At 37.1% G+C, this 18,950-nt stretch overlaps 1 protein-coding gene across 4 annotated transcripts in view; it reads right to left on the reverse strand.

The window, feature by feature from the left end:
- Positions 1 to 18,950, reverse strand: part of LOC111153545 (RIC1 homolog, RAB6A GEF complex partner 1) — a 160,811-nt gene that overhangs the window by 108,692 nt on the left and 33,169 nt on the right. For all 4 annotated transcript variants that reach the window (XM_022512620.1, XM_022512622.1, XM_022512621.1 and 1 more), the window contains exon 2: positions 9,781 to 9,888. In XM_022512620.1, the coding sequence (XP_022368328.1) occupies positions 9,781 to 9,888 (108 nt within the window). The remainder of the gene's footprint in view (positions 1 to 9,780; positions 9,889 to 18,950) is intronic.

Genomic DNA, 18,950 nt, shown 5'->3' on the forward strand with positions numbered 1-18,950 from the left:
CTTCTTCCTATGGCCACTACTTTGAAGATGGGGAGACACAGATGACTTCTCTAATACAGAGAAACAAACACAGAGAGACAATATGAGGAGACAAAAGACTATGTCCCAAGTGAAAGAACAGGACAAACCCAAAGCAAAAGAGCTACATGAAATGGAAATAAGCAATATGCCTGATAAAGAATTCGAAGTGGATCTCTGTCAAATAAATAAACAAAATCTTAAAAAAAAAAAAAAAGAAAAAGAAAAAGAATGCCTGGGTGGCTCAGTGGGTTAAGCCTCTGCCTTCTATTCAGGTCATGATCCCAAGGTCCTGGGATCAAGCCCCACATCAGGCTCTCTGCTCAGCAGGGAGCCTGATTCCCTTCCTCTTTCTTTGCCTGCCTCTCTGCCTACTTGTGATCTCTGTCAAATAAATAAATAAAATCTTAAAAAAAAAAAAAAGAATTCCAAGTGATGGTCATACTCTCCGTACTTAAGAAAAAAAAAAATGGATAATCTCTGCGAGACCTTCAACAAAGGGATAGGAAATACAAAAAAGAGCCGATCAGAGATGAATAATCAATAACCGAAATTAAAAATACCCTAGAGGGCTTACTGGAAAAAAAATACCTTAGAGGGAATGAACAGTAGATTAGAGGAGGTAGAAAAACCCATAAGTGACCTGGAGTCCAGAATAATGGAAAGCAACACAGCTGAGCAGTAAAAAGTAAAAGGAACAATAAAAAATGAAAATCTGTAGAGGGAAACCAGCAACATCATCAAGCATATTAGCATGCAATTTATAAGGATCCCAGAAATAGTAGAGATAGAAAAAGGGGCAGAAAATTTATCTAAATAAATAATAGCTGAAAATCTCTCTGGTTTTTCAGCAGAAACTGCTGGCTAGAAGAGAGTGGCATGATATAAGTCCTGAAAAGAATAAAACGTGGAACTGCGAATATCTACCCAGAAAGGTTATCATTCAGAACAGGACAGAGTTTCCCAAACAAACAAAAGTTACAGGAGTTCATCACCATTAAGTCAGCTTCACAAGAAATATTAAAGAGAATTTTTTGAGTGAAAAGGCAATAATCAGCAGTAAGAAAATTATGAAATTCCACAGGTAAATACAAACATAGATTAATCACTTAAAAAAAAAACCCCTGTGCAGCAATTAAAGCACAAAATCAGTAATATCAATTATACCCATAAAATTCAGTCATGGAATATACAAAATAAAATGATATGAAGTATGTAATCATATAAAACATGCACAGAAGTAAAAATTCAGTGCTTTTAGAATGGGTTCAAACTTAGCTGTCATCGGCGTAAGACGCTATATATGAACCTAATGGTAACATCAAAAACCTGTAACAGACACACAAAAAGTGAATGAAGGGGTGCCTAAGTGGCTCAGTTGGCTAAGTGACTGCCTTCGGCTCAGGTCATGATCCCAGGGTCCTGGGATCCAACCCCACATTGGGCTCTCTGCTCAGTAGGGAGCCTGCTTCTCCCTCTCCCTCTGTCCACTACTCTGACTACTCGTGCTCTCTCTCTGTCAAATAAATAAATAAAATCTTTTTTTAAAAAAGTGAATGGAATAAAAGCATATTGCTAAAGGACATCCAACCACAAGATACAAGAGCAAGGGAAAAACAGACAATTACAAAAACAACCATTAAACAAGTAACAAATGCCATTAAGTACATATCTAATGATAACTACCTTAAATGTAAATGGATTAATGTTCTAGACAAAAGATATTGGTTGACTGAATGGATAAAAAAGTAAGGGCCATCTTTATGCTGCCTAACACTTATTTCAGACCTAAAGACACATGCATATTCAAAGGGAAGGGATGGAAAACATTTACACGCAAAGAAAAATGAAAAGAAAGCTGGGGAACCAATACTTATATCCAAAAAAAAAAAAAAAAAAATAGAATTTAGAATTAAGACTGTAACAAGAAACAAAGGACACTACAAAATGATACAGGAACAATCCAACAGGAGCATGCAACAATTTTAACTATTTATTCACTCAATGTGCGAGCACCAAAATACATAAATCAACTAGCAGCAGACATAAAGAAAGAAATCAACAGTAATATAGTAACAGCAGAAGACTTTAACACCCCACTTGCATCAATAGACAGGTCAACCAGACAACTGAACAAGGAAACAATGGCTCTGAATAACACACGGGACCATATGGACCTAAAAAAAATACTCAGGATGTTCTATCCAAAACCAACAGATTACACATTATTTTCATGCACATGTGGTATACCTCCCCAAAACAGATTACACATTAGGGCACAAAACAAATCTCAATAAATTTTCAAAAGACTGAAATCATATCATGCATCTTTTCTGACCATAAGGGAATGGAACTAGAAATCAATCACAAGTAAAAATCTGGCAAGAACAAAAAACAAGGAGAAAAAATAACATGCTACTATACATTGAATGGGTCAATGAAGAAATCAAACAAGAAATGAAAACCTACATGGAAACAAGGAAAACTGAAGATAAAGAGCCCAAAATCTTTGGGATGTAGCAAAATTCTAAGAGGGAAGATTACAGCAACACAACCCTACCTCAAAAAACGAGAAAATCCTAAACTAACCTTAAAGGTAGATGAAAGAGGAAAAGAACAAAGAAAACCCAAAGCCAGTAGAAGAAAATAAATAATAAAGACTAGAGCAAAAATACATACACAGACCCCCAAATGCACACACACCTGTACAATAGAATAGGTCAATGAAACCAGGAGCTGGTTCGCTGAAAAGATAAACAAAATTGGTAAACCTTTAGCCAGACTCATCAAAACAAGAGAGAGAGAACTCAAGTAACTAATATCAGATGAAGGAGGAGAATTAATAACAGACACCACAGAAATACAAAGGATTTCAGGAGAATATTATAAAAAATTACAGGCCCACAAAGTGAATGACCTAGAAGAAATGGATACATACCTAGAAACATATTAATCTTCAAAATGAAAGCAGGACAAAATAGAAAATTTGAACAGATCAATTACCAGCAAAGAAACTGAACCAGTAATTAAAAAACTCCCAGCAAACAAAAGTCCATAAAGCTTCTCTGGTAAACTCTACCAAACAGAGTTAATACCTATTCTTTTCAAACTATTCCCCAAAAAACAGAAGAGAAACAAAAGCTTCCCAAGTACTCTATGAGGCCAGCATTACCCAAATTTACTCCATGAAGCCAGCATTACCCTGATACAAAAACCAGACAAAGATATTATAAAGAAAGAAAAATACAAACCACTATCTCTGATGAACACAGGTGAAAAATCCACAACAAAGTATTGTCAAACAGAATACAACAGTACATTTAAAAACAAACAAACAAAAAATCACTCACCACAATCAAGTGGGATTTATTCCAGGGAAGCAAGGTAGCTCAGTATGCTCAACATCAACATGATACATCACATTAACAAGACAAAGGACAAAAGTCCTATGATCATTTCAACAGATGCAGAGAAAGCATCTGACAAAGCACCACTTCCATCCAGGATAAAAACTCTCAACAAAGAAATTTTAGAGTAAAAATACCTCAATATAATAAGACAAAAATGTCCATTCTCACTATTTTTATTCAACATAGTAGTCAAAGATCTAGGCACACCAATTAGACCAAAAAGAAAAGAAAAAAATCAAATTAGTAAGGTAAAACTTTCACTATTCACAGATCACATGATACTACATATAGAAAATCCTCAAGACTCCACCTACCAAAATACTACTACAACTGATAAACGAATTCAGTGAAGTTATGATACTAAATTAATATACAGAAATTTTGTTCGTTTCTATACATTAATAATGAAGTAGCAGAAAAAGAAATGTAGAAAATAATCCCATTTACAATTACACTAAAAAGAATAAAATACCTAAGAATAAAATTAACTGAGGTAAAAGACTTATACTCTGAAAACTATAAAACAGTAATGAAAGAAACTGAAGGTGACACAAACAAATGGAAAGATATTCCATGCTCATGCACTGGAAGAACCAATGTTGTTAAAGTGTCCATGCTACCTAAAGCAATCTACAGATTTAATGCAATACTTATCAAAGTATTAACAACTATTTTTCACAGAGCTAGAAAAAAAAAAAGGCACAATTTGTATGAAACTGCAAAAGAACCCAAATAGCCAAAGCAACCTTGAAAAAGAGGAACAAAGCTGTAGGTAATCACAATCCCAGACCACAACATATACAATGAAGCTGTCGTAATCAAAATAGCATGGTTTTGGCACAAAGACACATAGATCAATATAACAGAATAAAGAGCCCAGAAATAAACCAACAATTACATGGTCAATTCACTTTTTAAAAAGAAGGTAAGAACATACAATAGAGAAAAGACAATCTCTCTTCAGCAAATAATGCTGGGAAAACTGGACAGTGACGTACAAAAGATGAAACTGAACCACCTTCTTACACCATACACAAAACTAAACCCAGAAAGGATTACAGACCTAAATGTGAGACCTGATCATAAAATCCCTAGAGGATAACACAGACAGTAATTCCGTTGAGTTTGGCTGAAGAATCATTTCTCTAGATTGTCTCCTCTGACAAGGCAAACAAAAGCAAACAAACTATAGAGACGAAACTAAAATACAAAGCTTTTTGCACAGGGAAGGAAACCAGCAAAACACAAAAGCCACCTACTGAATGGGATAAGATATTTGTAAATGATGTATCTGATAAGGGATTAGTACCCAAAATATATAAACTTACACAACTCAACAACCAAAAACCCCCCAAATAATCCAATTAAAAATGGGCAGAGGACCCGCACAGACATTATTTCCCAAGAAGACATACAGATGGCCAACAGGCACATGACAAGATGGTCAACATCACTCATCATCAGGGAAATGCAAATAAAAACCACAAGGAGATATCACCTTATTACTGTCAGAATGGCCAGAACCAAAAACACAAGAGCTCCTACATCTGAAGCCATTTTATGAACAGTCATGTGCCACCTGAGCCTCCAATAAAAACAAAAACAGACAAAACAAACAAAAACACAAGAAATAACTGTTAGTGAAGACATAGAGGAAAAAAAACCATCATGCACTTTTGGTGGGAATGCAAATTGTTGCAGCTACTGTGGAAAGTAGTATGGAGGCTCCTTAAAAAATTAAAAACAGGGGCGCCTGGGTGGCTCAGTGGGTTAAGGCCTCTGCCTTCGGCTCAGGTCATGATCCCAGGGTCCTGGGATCGAGCCCCACATCGGGCTCTCTGCTCAGCAGGGAGCCTGCTTCCCCCCCATCTCTGCCTGCCTCTCTGCCTACTTGTGATCTCTGTCTGTCAAATAAATAAATAAAATCTTTAAAAAAAAATTAAAAACAGAAATCCCATCTGTTCCAGTAATTCCACTACTGGGTATTTACCCAAAGAATATGAAAATATTTGGTAAATACCTGAATATTCTTTGGGTAAATATCACTTACTTGAAAAAATATATGCACCCCTATGTTTACTGAAGCATTATTTATAACAGACAAATTACGAAACAACCCAAGTATCCATCCCCAGATGAAAGGAAAGAGAAGTGAGGTACATATATATGCAATGGAATATCATTCAGTCATAAAAATGACTGAAATCTTGCCATCAACAACAACATGGATGGAACTGGACAGTAGAACGCTAAGTGAAATAAGTTAGAAAAAGACACATACCATACGTTTTCACTCATTTGTAGAATTTAAGAAACAAGAAAAAAAAAGAACCAGACTCTAAAATACAAGAGAGAACAAACTGGTGGCTGCTGCAGAAAAGTTGTGTGGGGAGGATGGGTGAAATATATAAAGGGAATTAAAAGTACACCTGTTTTTTTTTTTCCCTAAAGATTTTATTTATTTGACAGACAGAGATCACAAGTAGGCAGAGAGGCAGACAGACAGAGGGGGAAGCAGGCTCCCTGATGAGCAGACAGCCTAATGTGGGACTAAATCCCAGGACCCTGGGATCATGACCTGAGCCAAAGGCAGAGGCTTATTAACCCACTGAGCCACCAGGCGCCCCAAGAGTACACTTATCTTGATGAGCACTGAGAAATGTACAGAACTACTGAATAATTTTTTTATACCTGAAAATAATTAACACTGTATATTAATATATTCCAAATTTAAAAACGTTAAAAAATAAAATTCATAATTTTCAGATGTCAAAAATATTTCTCTTTGACGTTTTCTTAATAATTTAAATATGCTGCACTATTTTTAATTCATTATCCTTACAAAAACAGGCAGGAGAGTAGATTGGTAGGTAGCTGGAAGTCTGCAGAACTGAGGAACTACTCAATATTTTGATAATGTGGACCATTTTCCGATGATTAACCTGGTCAGCACTACATAGCATAGACTTAAAAAAGGACAGAAAGCAGAGAGGTAAGTTAATGTAGAAGTTAAGAAGACAGGCATACCTCTGAGATGTTGTGGCTTCAGTTCCAGAACAAGTCAGTAAAGTGAATTTCACAATAAACAAATTAGGTATTCCAGTGCATATACAAGTTATATTTATATTATACTGTTGATTTTTCGGTATGCAAGAGCATTATGTTTAAAAATACAACGTAATACCTTAATTTAAAAATACCTGATTGCTAACAAAATGCTATCATCTAAGCTTTCTGCAACTCAAGATCTTTTTGCCGGTCATGGCTGCTGACTGATCAGGGTGGCGGTTGTTGAAGGTCAGGGTGGCTGTGGCCACTTCTTAAAACAATAATGAAGTTTGGTGCATAGACTGACTCTTCCCTTCATGAAACTTTCTGGGCAGCCTGCAATGCTGTCTGATAGCTTTTACCCACAAAACTTTCACAATTGTGGGGTCAAACAAACCTCCCAAACCCACCTGCTGCTCTATCCACTAAGCTGATGCAACATTCTAAACCCTTTGTTGTCATTTCAACAGTCTTCCCAGCACCTTCACCAGGAGTAGATCCCACCTCCACAAACCACTTTCTCTGCTCATTCGTCAGCAGCAACTCTTCATCCATTCAAGCTGTATCCGGAGTCTACAGCAAGTCCATCCCATCCTCAGGCTCCACTTCTGATTCTGGCTCTCTTGCTATGTCCACCACTCCTGCAGTGACCTCTTCCTCTGAAATCCTGAACCCCTCAAAGTCATCCATGAAGACTGGAATCTACTTCTTCCAAATTCCTAATAACGCTGACATGTTGATCGCTCCCCATGAATCATGAATGCTCTCCAGGGCGTCTAGGACAGTGAATCTTTCCCAGAAGGTTTTCAATTGACCTTGCCCAGATCCATCCAAGGAATCACTACAAACAGCAGGTAGAGTCCTGCGAAATGTACTCCTTAAGGAAGAAGACTTGAGTAAGAAATAAAACAAAGAAAAACAGAGACAAAGACTCTTAAGGTACAGAGAACCAACTGGTGGTTGCCAGAGGGGCAGGCACAGGTGGTTGCCAGAAGGGGAGGGGGATGGCGGAGCGATCCAGGGGATCGAGCGCACACTTATCCCGATGGGCGCCGAGTAACCACTGCTGAATCATTATACTGCACCCCTGCGCTCCTGAAACTAGTATAACACTCTGTTATACTCCAATAAAAAATAAACATAATTAATTAAAAAAAATTAAAAAGACTCATTTCCAGTTGAAATGACTCCTTGATCCATGGGCTGCAGAACGGATGCTGTTAGCAGACATGAAAACAACGTAAATCTCACTGTCCGACTCCATCAGAGCTCTGGGGCGATCGGGTGCACAGTCCGTAAGTGATGATAATGTGAAAGGAATCTTTCTTCTTTTTTTCCTTAGGCGGGTCTCAACAATGGGCTTAAAACATGCAGCACGCCATGCTGTGAACAGATGTCCTGTCCTCCAGGTTCTGCTGCTCCGTTCACAGAGCACAGGCAGAGGAGACTTGCCGTAATTCCTAAGGGCCCTAGGATTGGAGACATGATAAATCAGCACCTGCTACACGTTAAAAGTCACCCGTCGCACTGGCCCCGACCAGACGATCAGCCTGTCCGTGGAAGCTGCGAAGGCAGCACGGACTCCTCCTGTCTAGCCGGGGAAGTCCTCGATGGCACCTTCTTCCCGTGGGAAGCCCTCGCGTCCACCCTGAAAATCTGCTGGTCAGTGCAGCCGCCTTCGGGAACGATCTCGATCTCCCGGATCTTCCGGATCTTCCGGATCTTCCGGATCTTCCGGATCTCCCGGTCACTTGCGGCAGCTCCCACGGCCGCGCGTGCTGCTTCGCCTTGCGCTGTCGTGCCACGGACGCGGCCTCCTTCCTGAAACCTCAAGCCCGGATCTCTGCTCGTGTCAGGCTTCGCTCCTGCAGCTGCCTCCCCTCTCTCTGCTGCACAGAACTGAAGAGAGTCAGGGCCTTCCGCTTTGGCTGAGGAGAATGGCGTGGCTGGCCGGACCTCTTACCCACTAAACGTTCTCTGTATCAGCAATAAAGCTGTTTCACTTTCCTATCGTCCGTGTGTTCACTGAGGTAGCACTTTTCATTTCCTTCGTGAGCTTTTCCTTCGATTCACAACTCGGCTAACCGGCATCAGAGGCCTCAGCTTTCAACATGCTTCCTCACGGAGCTTTAGTCATGTCTAGCCTGTGGCTGACAGTGAGAGGCATGCAGCTTCTCCTTCCAGCTGAACACTTACAGGCCACTGTGCGGTTATTAACTGACCTGATTTCCATATAGTTGTTTTTTAGGAGATTGGGAGACCCACGGAGAAAGACAGGGAAACAGTGGATCAGTGGAACAGTAGAATAGTCACAGCACACACAGTCACAACATTCATCGATTAAGTTAAGTGTCTTTGTGGGCACTGTTTGTGGCACCCTAAAACAATTTCAATAGTAACATCAAAGATCACGGATCACAAATGACTTTAACAAATATAAAAATAATGAAGTCTTGAAATATTGTGAGAATTACCAAAATTACCAAACCTTCAATTTATAAAATATGTAATAACTTCAATGCACAATAAAGCAAAGCATACTAGAAGTTATGCCTTTACAGTAAATGGAATCTACCTAATTTAATCTCTTTTTTCCAATACACACCAGCTGTGTAACTTTGAATAAAACTTACTTCCTCAGCTTTCAATATAACTTCATATATGATGAAAGACAACAGTATGGACTTCAAGTGTCAATTTAAAATTTAAATGCAATGATCCACATGTAGTGATTATAATAGTACTTACATACTAGGTGCTCAATAAATATTAATATATATGACTGCTATTCAAATTAGGTGATAACAGTCCAAAAAATGACAGTGACAAAACACAGATGGAAAAGGTAAAATTGACCAGATCTAAGCACATTAATGGAACAGAGAAGAAATGCAGAAATAGATCCAAAGGGATATGAAAATTTAATGTGACAAAAAACATAACTACTATCATTTTTGTGAGACATCCTTAAGGCCTGCCTTAAAAAATAAATTTGGAAGCATCGCCATGAGAATAGAGGTGAAATTTATGATTTTGGATTAGACTTCAAGGACAAAACAGGAAAGTGAAAAGAATAAAGAGAAAAGGATACAGGGCACTATTTTAGGGAAGGGAAGAAACGGAAGAATCACAAAAAGATACAATTAAGAATAGCAACAGAAGAATCGTTACAGCAATTCCTATTTCAGAAGATAAATACTAATGGGTGGGAAAGACTGAAATGAAGTCATCTAAAATAATCAAATTCAGATGCAATGTTATGATTTCATAAGAAAACACTATTAAAATTTAAAACTCTACTTACTGACACAGCTATCATGGTACTATCTGGCCTCCATTCAGCTTGTTTGTAGGATCCAAACTGAGATGATGATTTCTCAGGTTCCTTGTAGGTTACAATTAACACACTAGGCTGGAAGGAAAGAGATTTTATTAGTATCCCACAAAAATATATACAAAACAAATTTAAAATAATTTATCATGGAGTACTCTGAAAATCTTTCATTAATTCTAAATGTGCATAAAAGAGAACAATAGAAGCCACAAGCCCTAATTAGCCCAAACAAATCAACTAAAAAGAACCAAAAGGAAAGATGATCTGAAAAGGACTGTATCTATTAAAGTTATTAAATTGATAGCTAGTAACTTTCAAAAACAAACAGGCAAGATGGGTTCTCTAGTGAATTCTACCAAACATTTAGGAAGAAATTATACAAATTCTCCACAATCTATTCCAGAAAACAGAAGCAGAGAGACTACTTCCTAACTCTTTCTGAGGTCAGCATCAGTCAAACACTAAAACCAGACAAAAACATTACAAGAATATAAAACAGCAGACCACTATCTCTCATAAACATAGCTGTAAAAATTCTCAACAAAATATTAGCAAATCTAATGCAACAATGTTAAAAAGAATTAAATACTACAACCAAGTGGAATTATTCCAGGTATGCAAGGCTAGATCAAAATGCAAAAATTAATGTAATCCATTACACATCAACAGGCTGAAGAAGAAAAACCACATGATCACACCAATACACAAAGAAAAAGAACTTAACAAAATTCAGTACCCATTCATGATCAAAACTCTCAATAAGCTAAGAATAAGGGGAACTTCTTCAATCTGACAAAGAATACCTACAAAGAATATATAACTAACATTATACTCACTGTTAGGAAACTAGAAGCTTTTCTGCTAAACTCAAGAACAAGGTAAAGACATTCCCTCTCACCACTCCTTTTCAAAATCACACTGGAAGTCCTTGCTAATGTACTAAGAAAAGAAAATAAAAGGTAACAGATTGGGAAGAAGTACAACTTTCTTTGTTTATATATAACACAACTGCCTACATAGAAATCCAAAGGAATAACAACAAAATAACATGGTGATAATAATTATTAGTAAGGTTACAGGATGTGATAGTCATACAAAAATCAATTGTTGGGGCACCTTGGTGGCTCAGTGGGTTGAGCCTCTGCCTTCAGCTCGGGTCATGATCTTAGGGTCCTGGGATCAAGCCCTGCATCAGGCTCTCTGCTCAGCTGGGGGCCTGCTTCCCCCACCCCTCTCTCTGCCTGCCTCTCTGCCTAATTGTGATCTCTCTGTCAAATAAGTAAATAAAATCTTTAAAGAAAAAAAAATCAACTGTTTATTTAACAACAATGAACAAGCAGAATTTGAAATTAAAAACACAACAGCATTTGTATTAGCAACCCAAATATATTTAGGCATAAATCTAATTAAATATCTAAAAGATCTATATAAGGAAAACTACAAAACTCTGATGAACAATTTAAAATGAACTACATAAAGAGAGGGATATTCCAAGTTCATGGATGGGTAGATCCAATATTGTCAAGATGTTAGTTCTTAGAACTAGCACTACAGACTCAACACAATCCAAATCAAAATCACAGCAAATTATTTAAGAGATAGCAACAGAATGACTCTAAAGTTTATATGGAGAGGCAAAAGACCCAGAATGGCCAACTCAATATTGAAGGAGAAGAACTAAGTTGAAGGACTTGATGCTACCTCAAGACTTACTATAAAGACACAGTAATGAAGACAATGTGGTATTGGCCAAAGAACAGAAAACAGATCAACAGAACAGAGAGCACCAGAAATAGACCCACATAAAAATAGTCAAGTGATCTCCAACAAAAGAGCAAAGGTAATACAATGGAGAACACGTGGTGTTTTCATCAAATGGTGCTGAAACAACTGGACATCCACTTTCTGGTAGTATAAGAAGTTCCAGAGGGTCATCTTGTACTTTCCCTGCCACTGTCCCAGAAGCAGCCATTTTTCCAGAGATCTCTGTTTCATTTTTATTAGAGAATTGTATTTTAAAAAGATCTGCAGGCACCTGGGTGGCTCAGCTGGTTAAGCGGCTTCCTTTGTCTCAAGTCATGACCCCAGAGTCCTAGGATCGAGTCTCTCACTGGGGTCCCTGCTCAGCCAGGAGCCTGCTTCTCCCACTATCTGCCGCTCCCCCTGCTTATGCACTCCCTGTCAAATAAATAAACTATTTTAAAAAATAATGAAAAACAAGATCTGGAAACAAGATGAATATTGCTAGTGGGGTGTCACTGCTTCTAGGTCCTCTCAGCAAATACAGTAGGAAACATACAAACTTATACTAAACCATATATGACCACATTATATCTCTACATTTCTTCCCACGTATACATATGTACATATTTACATAGAGAAACACTGGAGGATAATCAAGCACAATGTGGCTTATTCTAGCCTTTGTCCCTTAAGTGTAACTTTTCTTTGTTATCATTTCATACAATTAATTTAGCTCTTTGTTCAACTCTACTATTTGCACAGACTAGTTTGGAACTGCTAAGTATATTCCTATAGTAGACAAATTTACCAACTAGAATACAGTTTTTATGCTACCCTCTTTTACATTAGCATTTGTAAAGTGTTACATAGGTCATTCCCTTAAAACCTTTCTTTAATCTCTAAAAGCAAAATTCAAAAGTTTCTAAGAAGCTAGCAATAACCCAAATACATTAAAATTGCTAGAAATCAGTTGTTTGTACTTCAAATATCAATTAAAAATCAGTATCTTGGCAGGAGTGACATCAGCAAGATGGGAGAGTAGGAAGTTCTGGTCTCTTCTCCCCCGCCAACAAATACATCAATTCAGGAACAATTCACAGAAAAATTCCCTTTGGTGAGAAATCCAGAATCTAGTATCTGAAAGGTACCTGAAGGCTGGATGAACACAAAATCAGACTCACCAAAGCTGCTAGGGAGATATGGGACACCCTTCTGCCAGAAGCCCCACCCCCAACACAGGATAAAACCTTCCACCTCCAGCTTCTTCTTGGGAAGGAGAAAAGCCCGCAAGTCCAATGCCCCAATTTTCTGGGGGTTGCCCAAAGGGAGGGAAGAGGGTCTCCTGCCTTTCATGAGGCATTGATAAGACCTGGCTAATCTAGCCACCAGGGAGATTGTGACAGCAGAAATAGAATTTGGGTAGCAGTTCCCATAGCCCCTCCCCTGACTCAGCACAGAGCTAGTGGATGGGGGTGGGGGGGAACAGCTGCCACCTTCTCCACAGGGAGAGAAAGAGCTGGATGGAGCATAGAACAATCCACGTTTTCTGAAGGACACCTCAGGAATGGCTTTAGTTCATTTGTTACAGTGCATTGAGGGGATTCAGCATACCTTAGACACTTGGGAGACACAGGAAAAAAAAAAAAAAGAAGAAGAAGTGTGTTGGACTAGCATGAAGGGTCGAGTGGTCACCAGAATCTCTGGCCAGACTGACAGCGGAGCGGGGAGGTGTCTTCTAAAATATTAGGCCAGTCCATGAAGAGTGGGCTGTAACTGTTCTGTCTAATGCACAGACACCAAAAGTCAGTCAAGGAAGATGAAGAAATAGGTCAATGTGTTCCAAACAAAGGAAAGAAGATTAATCTCCAGAAACAGACCCAAATGAAATACAGCTATAAGGTTTACCAGAAAGAAAATTCAAAATAACCGTCATAAAAATGCTGCAGTTGAAAGAACAATGGATGACCAAAGTGAGAATTTCAACAACAAGAAAGGAAATATACAATAACAAACAAATCATAAAGCTGAAGAATATAACTTTAATAAGAAATTTAATAGAGAATTTCAACAGAAGACTAGATCAAGCAGACGAAAGGATCAGGAAACTCTAAGAAAGGTCACTGGAAATCATTGAATCACAAGACCAGTAAGAAAAAAATGAAAAAGAATACAGAAAGCTTAAGGAACCTATGGGACACCAAAAAGCAGACCAATGTATGCACAGCAGGAAAAGAGAAAGAGTAATGCCCTGAAACCTTATTCAAAAAAATAATGTCTGAAAAATTCCCAAATCTGGGGGAGGAAATGGACATACATATCCGAGAAGCCCAGAAAAACCTAAAAAAGAGAAATTCAAAGAAATACACACTGAGAAAAATTAGAATCAAACTGTCAAAAGTAAAAGCAGTGAGTATTTTGAAAGCACAAGGAAAAGGCAACTTGTCATGTACAAAGGAACCCCTTAATACAGGAAGTGGGTTTCTCAGCAGAAACCTTACAAGCCAGAAGGGTGTGGGATGAAGAGGTGAAAGAAAAAAGCTGCCAACTAAGACGAGTATATCCAGTGACGTGTCCCTCAAAAATGAAGGCAGGAGAGTCTTTCCTAAACAAACAAAAGCTGAGAGAGTTCATTACCACTAGACTTGCTTACCAGAAACCACATTAGGTTTAAGAACCTGCATAGGCTGAAAGCGACAAGATGAAAAAGATACTCCATGCAAACAATAACCAAAGGAGAAGACAGAAGGTTAGATCAACCCAAAATGACTTTAAGTCAAAAAAGTGTCAAAAAAGGTAAAAGACGTCATATGATAAAAAGGTAAATTCACCAGGAAGACCTAACAATTATAAATAATAGACACACTAGTATATTATGTGTAACATCAGAGCATCTAAATAAACAAAGCAAGTATGTGCAGAACTGAATATAGTAAACAGCAGTACAATAGTAGGGCATTTCAATACCCACTTCCAGTAATGGATAGAACATGGAGACAAAATCTACGAAGAAACTGAAGACTAGAACAACACTACAGATCAAATGAAGCTAACACGTATATGCAGAACTTTCTGCAAACAGCAGAACACACATTCTTCTTAAGTGTATATGTAACATTCACCAGGACAGATCACGTGTTAGCTCACAAGTCTTAAATTTAAGACTGAAATCAAATCAACTATCTTTTCTGATCACAATGGAATGGAACTAAAAATCAACAGGGAAAAAAGGGGGGGAGGGAAGAAAAGAGGGAGGGAGGGAAGAAAGGAAAGAAGGAAGGAAGGGAGAGAAGAAGGAAAGAAGGAAAAAAAGGAAGGATGGGAGGGAGGGAGGGAAAGAAAAAAAGAAAGAGGAAGAAAGAAAACTCACAAATATGTGGAAATTAAACACACCCTTGAACAATAATGAGAGTCAAAGAAGAAACCAGAAAGGAAATTAGAAAGTACCTTGAAACAAATAAAACCTAAAATACAACATACCAAACCATGGATACAGCAAAAGCAGTACAAAGAAGGGAGTTTAAAAGCAATAAATCTCTATATTAAAACAGAAGATCTAGAATCAAACTAATTTTATATACCTCAAGGAACTAAAAGAAGAAATTAAGTCCAAAATCAATAGAAAGGAAGAAAATTATAAAAATAAGATCAGAAATAAGTGAAATAAAGGATAGTAAAATAATAGGAAAAAAAAAAGTTTTTTGAAAAGATAATACTGACAAAACTCCAGCTAGACTTACTAAAAAAAAACCACACACACACATTCAAAGAAATATAAAATGAGACATTACAACTGATACCAGAAAAATACAAAGGATCACAAAGATAAGTATAAACAACTCTATGTCAGCAAACTGGACAACACTGAAGAAATAAGAAAATTCCTAGAATACAGAACCTATCAAGACTGAATCATGGAGAAACAGAAAATCTGAAAAGACCCATAACCAGTATGCAGATTAAATCTGTTAATCAAAAACCTCCCAACAAAGAAAAGCCCAGGACCAGATGGCTTCACTGGTAAATTCTTCCAAACATTTAATGAAGAATTAATGCCAGTCCTTCTCAAACTCTACCAAAATACTGAAGCAGGAGGAACACTTTCAAATTCATTTTATGAGGCCTGCAATACACAGATACAAAGCCAGATAAAGGCACTACTGGAAAAGAAAATCATAGGTTACTATTTCTGACTACAGATGCAAAAATCCTCAAAGAATGAGTAGAAAAGTGAATTCAACAGCACATGAAAAAAAACAAACAAACACCACAACCAAATTTGACTTATATTCTTGGGATGCAAGTGTGGGTCAATATATAAAAGTCAATTAATATGATACACCATGTTACCAGAATAAAGGATAAAATTCACATAATCATCTCAATAGATGAAAAAGTATGTGATGAAATTCAACACCCTTTCAGAAGAAAAACTTTTAAACTATAAATAAAAGTAAAGTACTTCAATGTAAAGAAGGCCATTTAAGACCTATAGCTTAAATCACACCCAAAAGGGAAAACTGAAAGATTCTCCTCTAAGATCAGGAACAAGTCCAGGATGCCTAACGCCACCTCCATTCAACATAGTACTGGAAGCCCTAGCCAGACCAATTAGTTAAGAGAAAGAAATAAAAAGCATCCAAGTCAGAAAGGAAGAAATAAAACTGTCCTGTTTGCAAACAATATGATCTTATATAATGAAAACACTAAAGATTCCATTTAAAAGAAACTAATAACTAATAAAGGAATTAGGTCAAGTGTTAGAATACAAAATTGACATACAAAAATCAACTGCATTCCTAATCACTTAACAATGAGCTATCTGGGGGCGCCTGGGTGGCTCAGCCATTAAGCATCTGCCTTCGGCTCAGGTCATGATCCCGGGGTCCTGGGATCAAGCCCTGCATCGGGCTTCCTGCTTGGCGGGAAGCCTGCTTCTCCCTCTCCCACTCCCACTGCTTGTATTCCTTCTCTCGCTGTGTCTCTATCAAATAAATTAAATCTTTTAAAAAATGAGCTATCTGAAAAGGAAATTAGGAAACAATCTTAATATAATAGCACCAAAAATAATAAAATCTTAGGATTAAAGAGCTACAGTGGTGAAAGGCTTGTACACTAAAAACTACAAAATACTGATAAAAGAAATTTTTAAAAATGGGAAGACATCCCATGTTAATGAACTGGAAGACTTACTATTGTTAAAATCTCCATACTACCCAAAGCAATCTACAAATCCAAAGCTATGTCCATCAAAATCACAATGGTACTTTTTACAGAAGTAGAAAAAAAATTCTTAAATTCATACGGAAGCCGAAAAGACTCCAAACAGTCAAGTCAATCATGACCAAGAACAAAGGTAGAGGCATCACACTTCTTGATTTCTAAATATACTACAAAACCACAGTAATTCAAACAGCATAGTTATGGCATAAAGACAGACTCAAGCCGATGAATAGCCCAGAAATAAATCCGTAAGAGCAGGTTGACTGATCTTCAACAGGGTTCTAAGTATACACAATGGAAAAAGTATAGTCTCATTAACAAATAAATGGTGCTGGAAAAATTGGACAACCATATGCAAAAGAATAAAACTGGACTTTTATCTAATACCATACACAAAAATCAATTCAAAATGGGTTAAAAACTTAAAGGTACCACCTGAAACTATGAAAGAATGTCTGATTCCACTTATCTAAATAGTTAAATTCATAGTGTCAAAGTGAAATGGTAGTTGCCAGGAGTTGGGGAGAGGAGAATGGGGAGTTGCCAATCAATGACAAAGTTTCAGTTAAGCAAGGTTAAGTTCTAGAGATCTGCTGTACAAAACTGTACCCATAGCTCAGGATATATTATACACTTAAAAATCTTAAAGAGAATATCTTGTTATGCACTTGTATCGCAATAAAATTTGTGTGTTAACATAAATAATAGTTTTTAATAACTTTATTTCTACATCAAAAAGATAGGCAGTGGAACTATTTTACCATGCTTCTAAAGCCTAAATAATAGACTATGGCTAGATTCTCCTATCTACTTCCAGAGTCTGTTGTGACATGTTATTTTAACTGAAGTATTAAAAAAAAAAATCCAATTTTACACAGATTTATAGTTGAGACTTCTTAAATAATTGTAAATATTCTTTGATACTACACCAGAACTTGACAAAGCATAGTTCTTTAAGAATTCATTGTAGTGTGGAATCTGAATCCTTATCAATAAAGTTTTTACACTCTGTTTCAAAACCAAAAACAAAAGTACTTTGGACAGTATTTACAATGGATAAAGAGAAAAAATGTACTTAGAAAGACTACATGGAATTCATTTTAACAATCTAGAAGTGAAACCTTAGTCTCAAAGGGAAATTTAGAACAGCAAACCAATTTCTAAAAAGAACACAGTTGGAGAATTTATGCTACCTGAACTTAAGAACTATTATAAAGTCATAGTAACCAAGTCAGTATACTATTGGCATCAAAACGGATCAATGAAAGAGAATCACTGCAACAATCTAGAAACAGAGAAGTCAAATGGAAGGTACAAAGTCAATTCAATGTAGGGAGGATCATTTCAACAAATGGCGCTGTGACAATAAGATAGCTTATGAAGAGAAAGAGCTCTAGTCCATACTTTGCACCATATAAATATATTAGTTCACAAGTTATTATAGAAAATCATCTGTGGCCTTGGGCTAAGGCAAAAATTTCTTAGATAAGACATAAAAATTATGATTCAAAAAAAAATTTAAATTAACAAGTCCTTACAAAAATTAAATGTCTCTCTTCAAAAGACATTGCTAAAAAAGAAAACACACCAGACTAGAAAAAATATCTGCAAACTACATTTCTGCATCAATGACTAGTACCCAGTACACAAGGTTTTTCAAAGATTTTATTTACACATACACACATGCATGTACACGTGTATGTTGGGAAAAGGGCAGAGGGAGAGAGAGAATCCTCAAGCAGACACCCCACTGAGCAAGGAGCCCGACTCAGGACTCAGTCCCAGGACTCTAACATCATGACCTGAGCTGAAATCAAGAGCCAGCTCCCCATATAAAGACAATTTTTAGAACTCAGTAAGTAAATAACCAGTTTTTTAAAGGAGGCAAAAAATTTAAACAAAATAATTACCATATTGAATTTTAACACACAAGTATTGATGTGGAGAAGAAAGGCAAAAGACAAAAAGTCCTCGAGAGAGGCAGAGTGAACTTCCTCTAGGAAACTACCTCAATGATAATAATTTAGCTTAACATTAGCCCAACCTCCAGGGTCCTGTATGTTTCCTTTAACATATAAAAGTTCCTTTGGAAACTTCCTTTATCTCTACTCCCCAAAATATAGGTTAGTAATCACCCTCCAGGCAGATGGCCCACTGATACACATCTGAAGGGTCTC

This window comes from Enhydra lutris, unplaced genomic scaffold (genome assembly GCF_002288905.1).
Source record: "Enhydra lutris kenyoni isolate GAN:26980312 unplaced genomic scaffold, ASM228890v2 scaffoldscaffold33, whole genome shotgun sequence".
Taxonomy (NCBI): domain Eukaryota; kingdom Metazoa; phylum Chordata; class Mammalia; order Carnivora; family Mustelidae; genus Enhydra; species Enhydra lutris.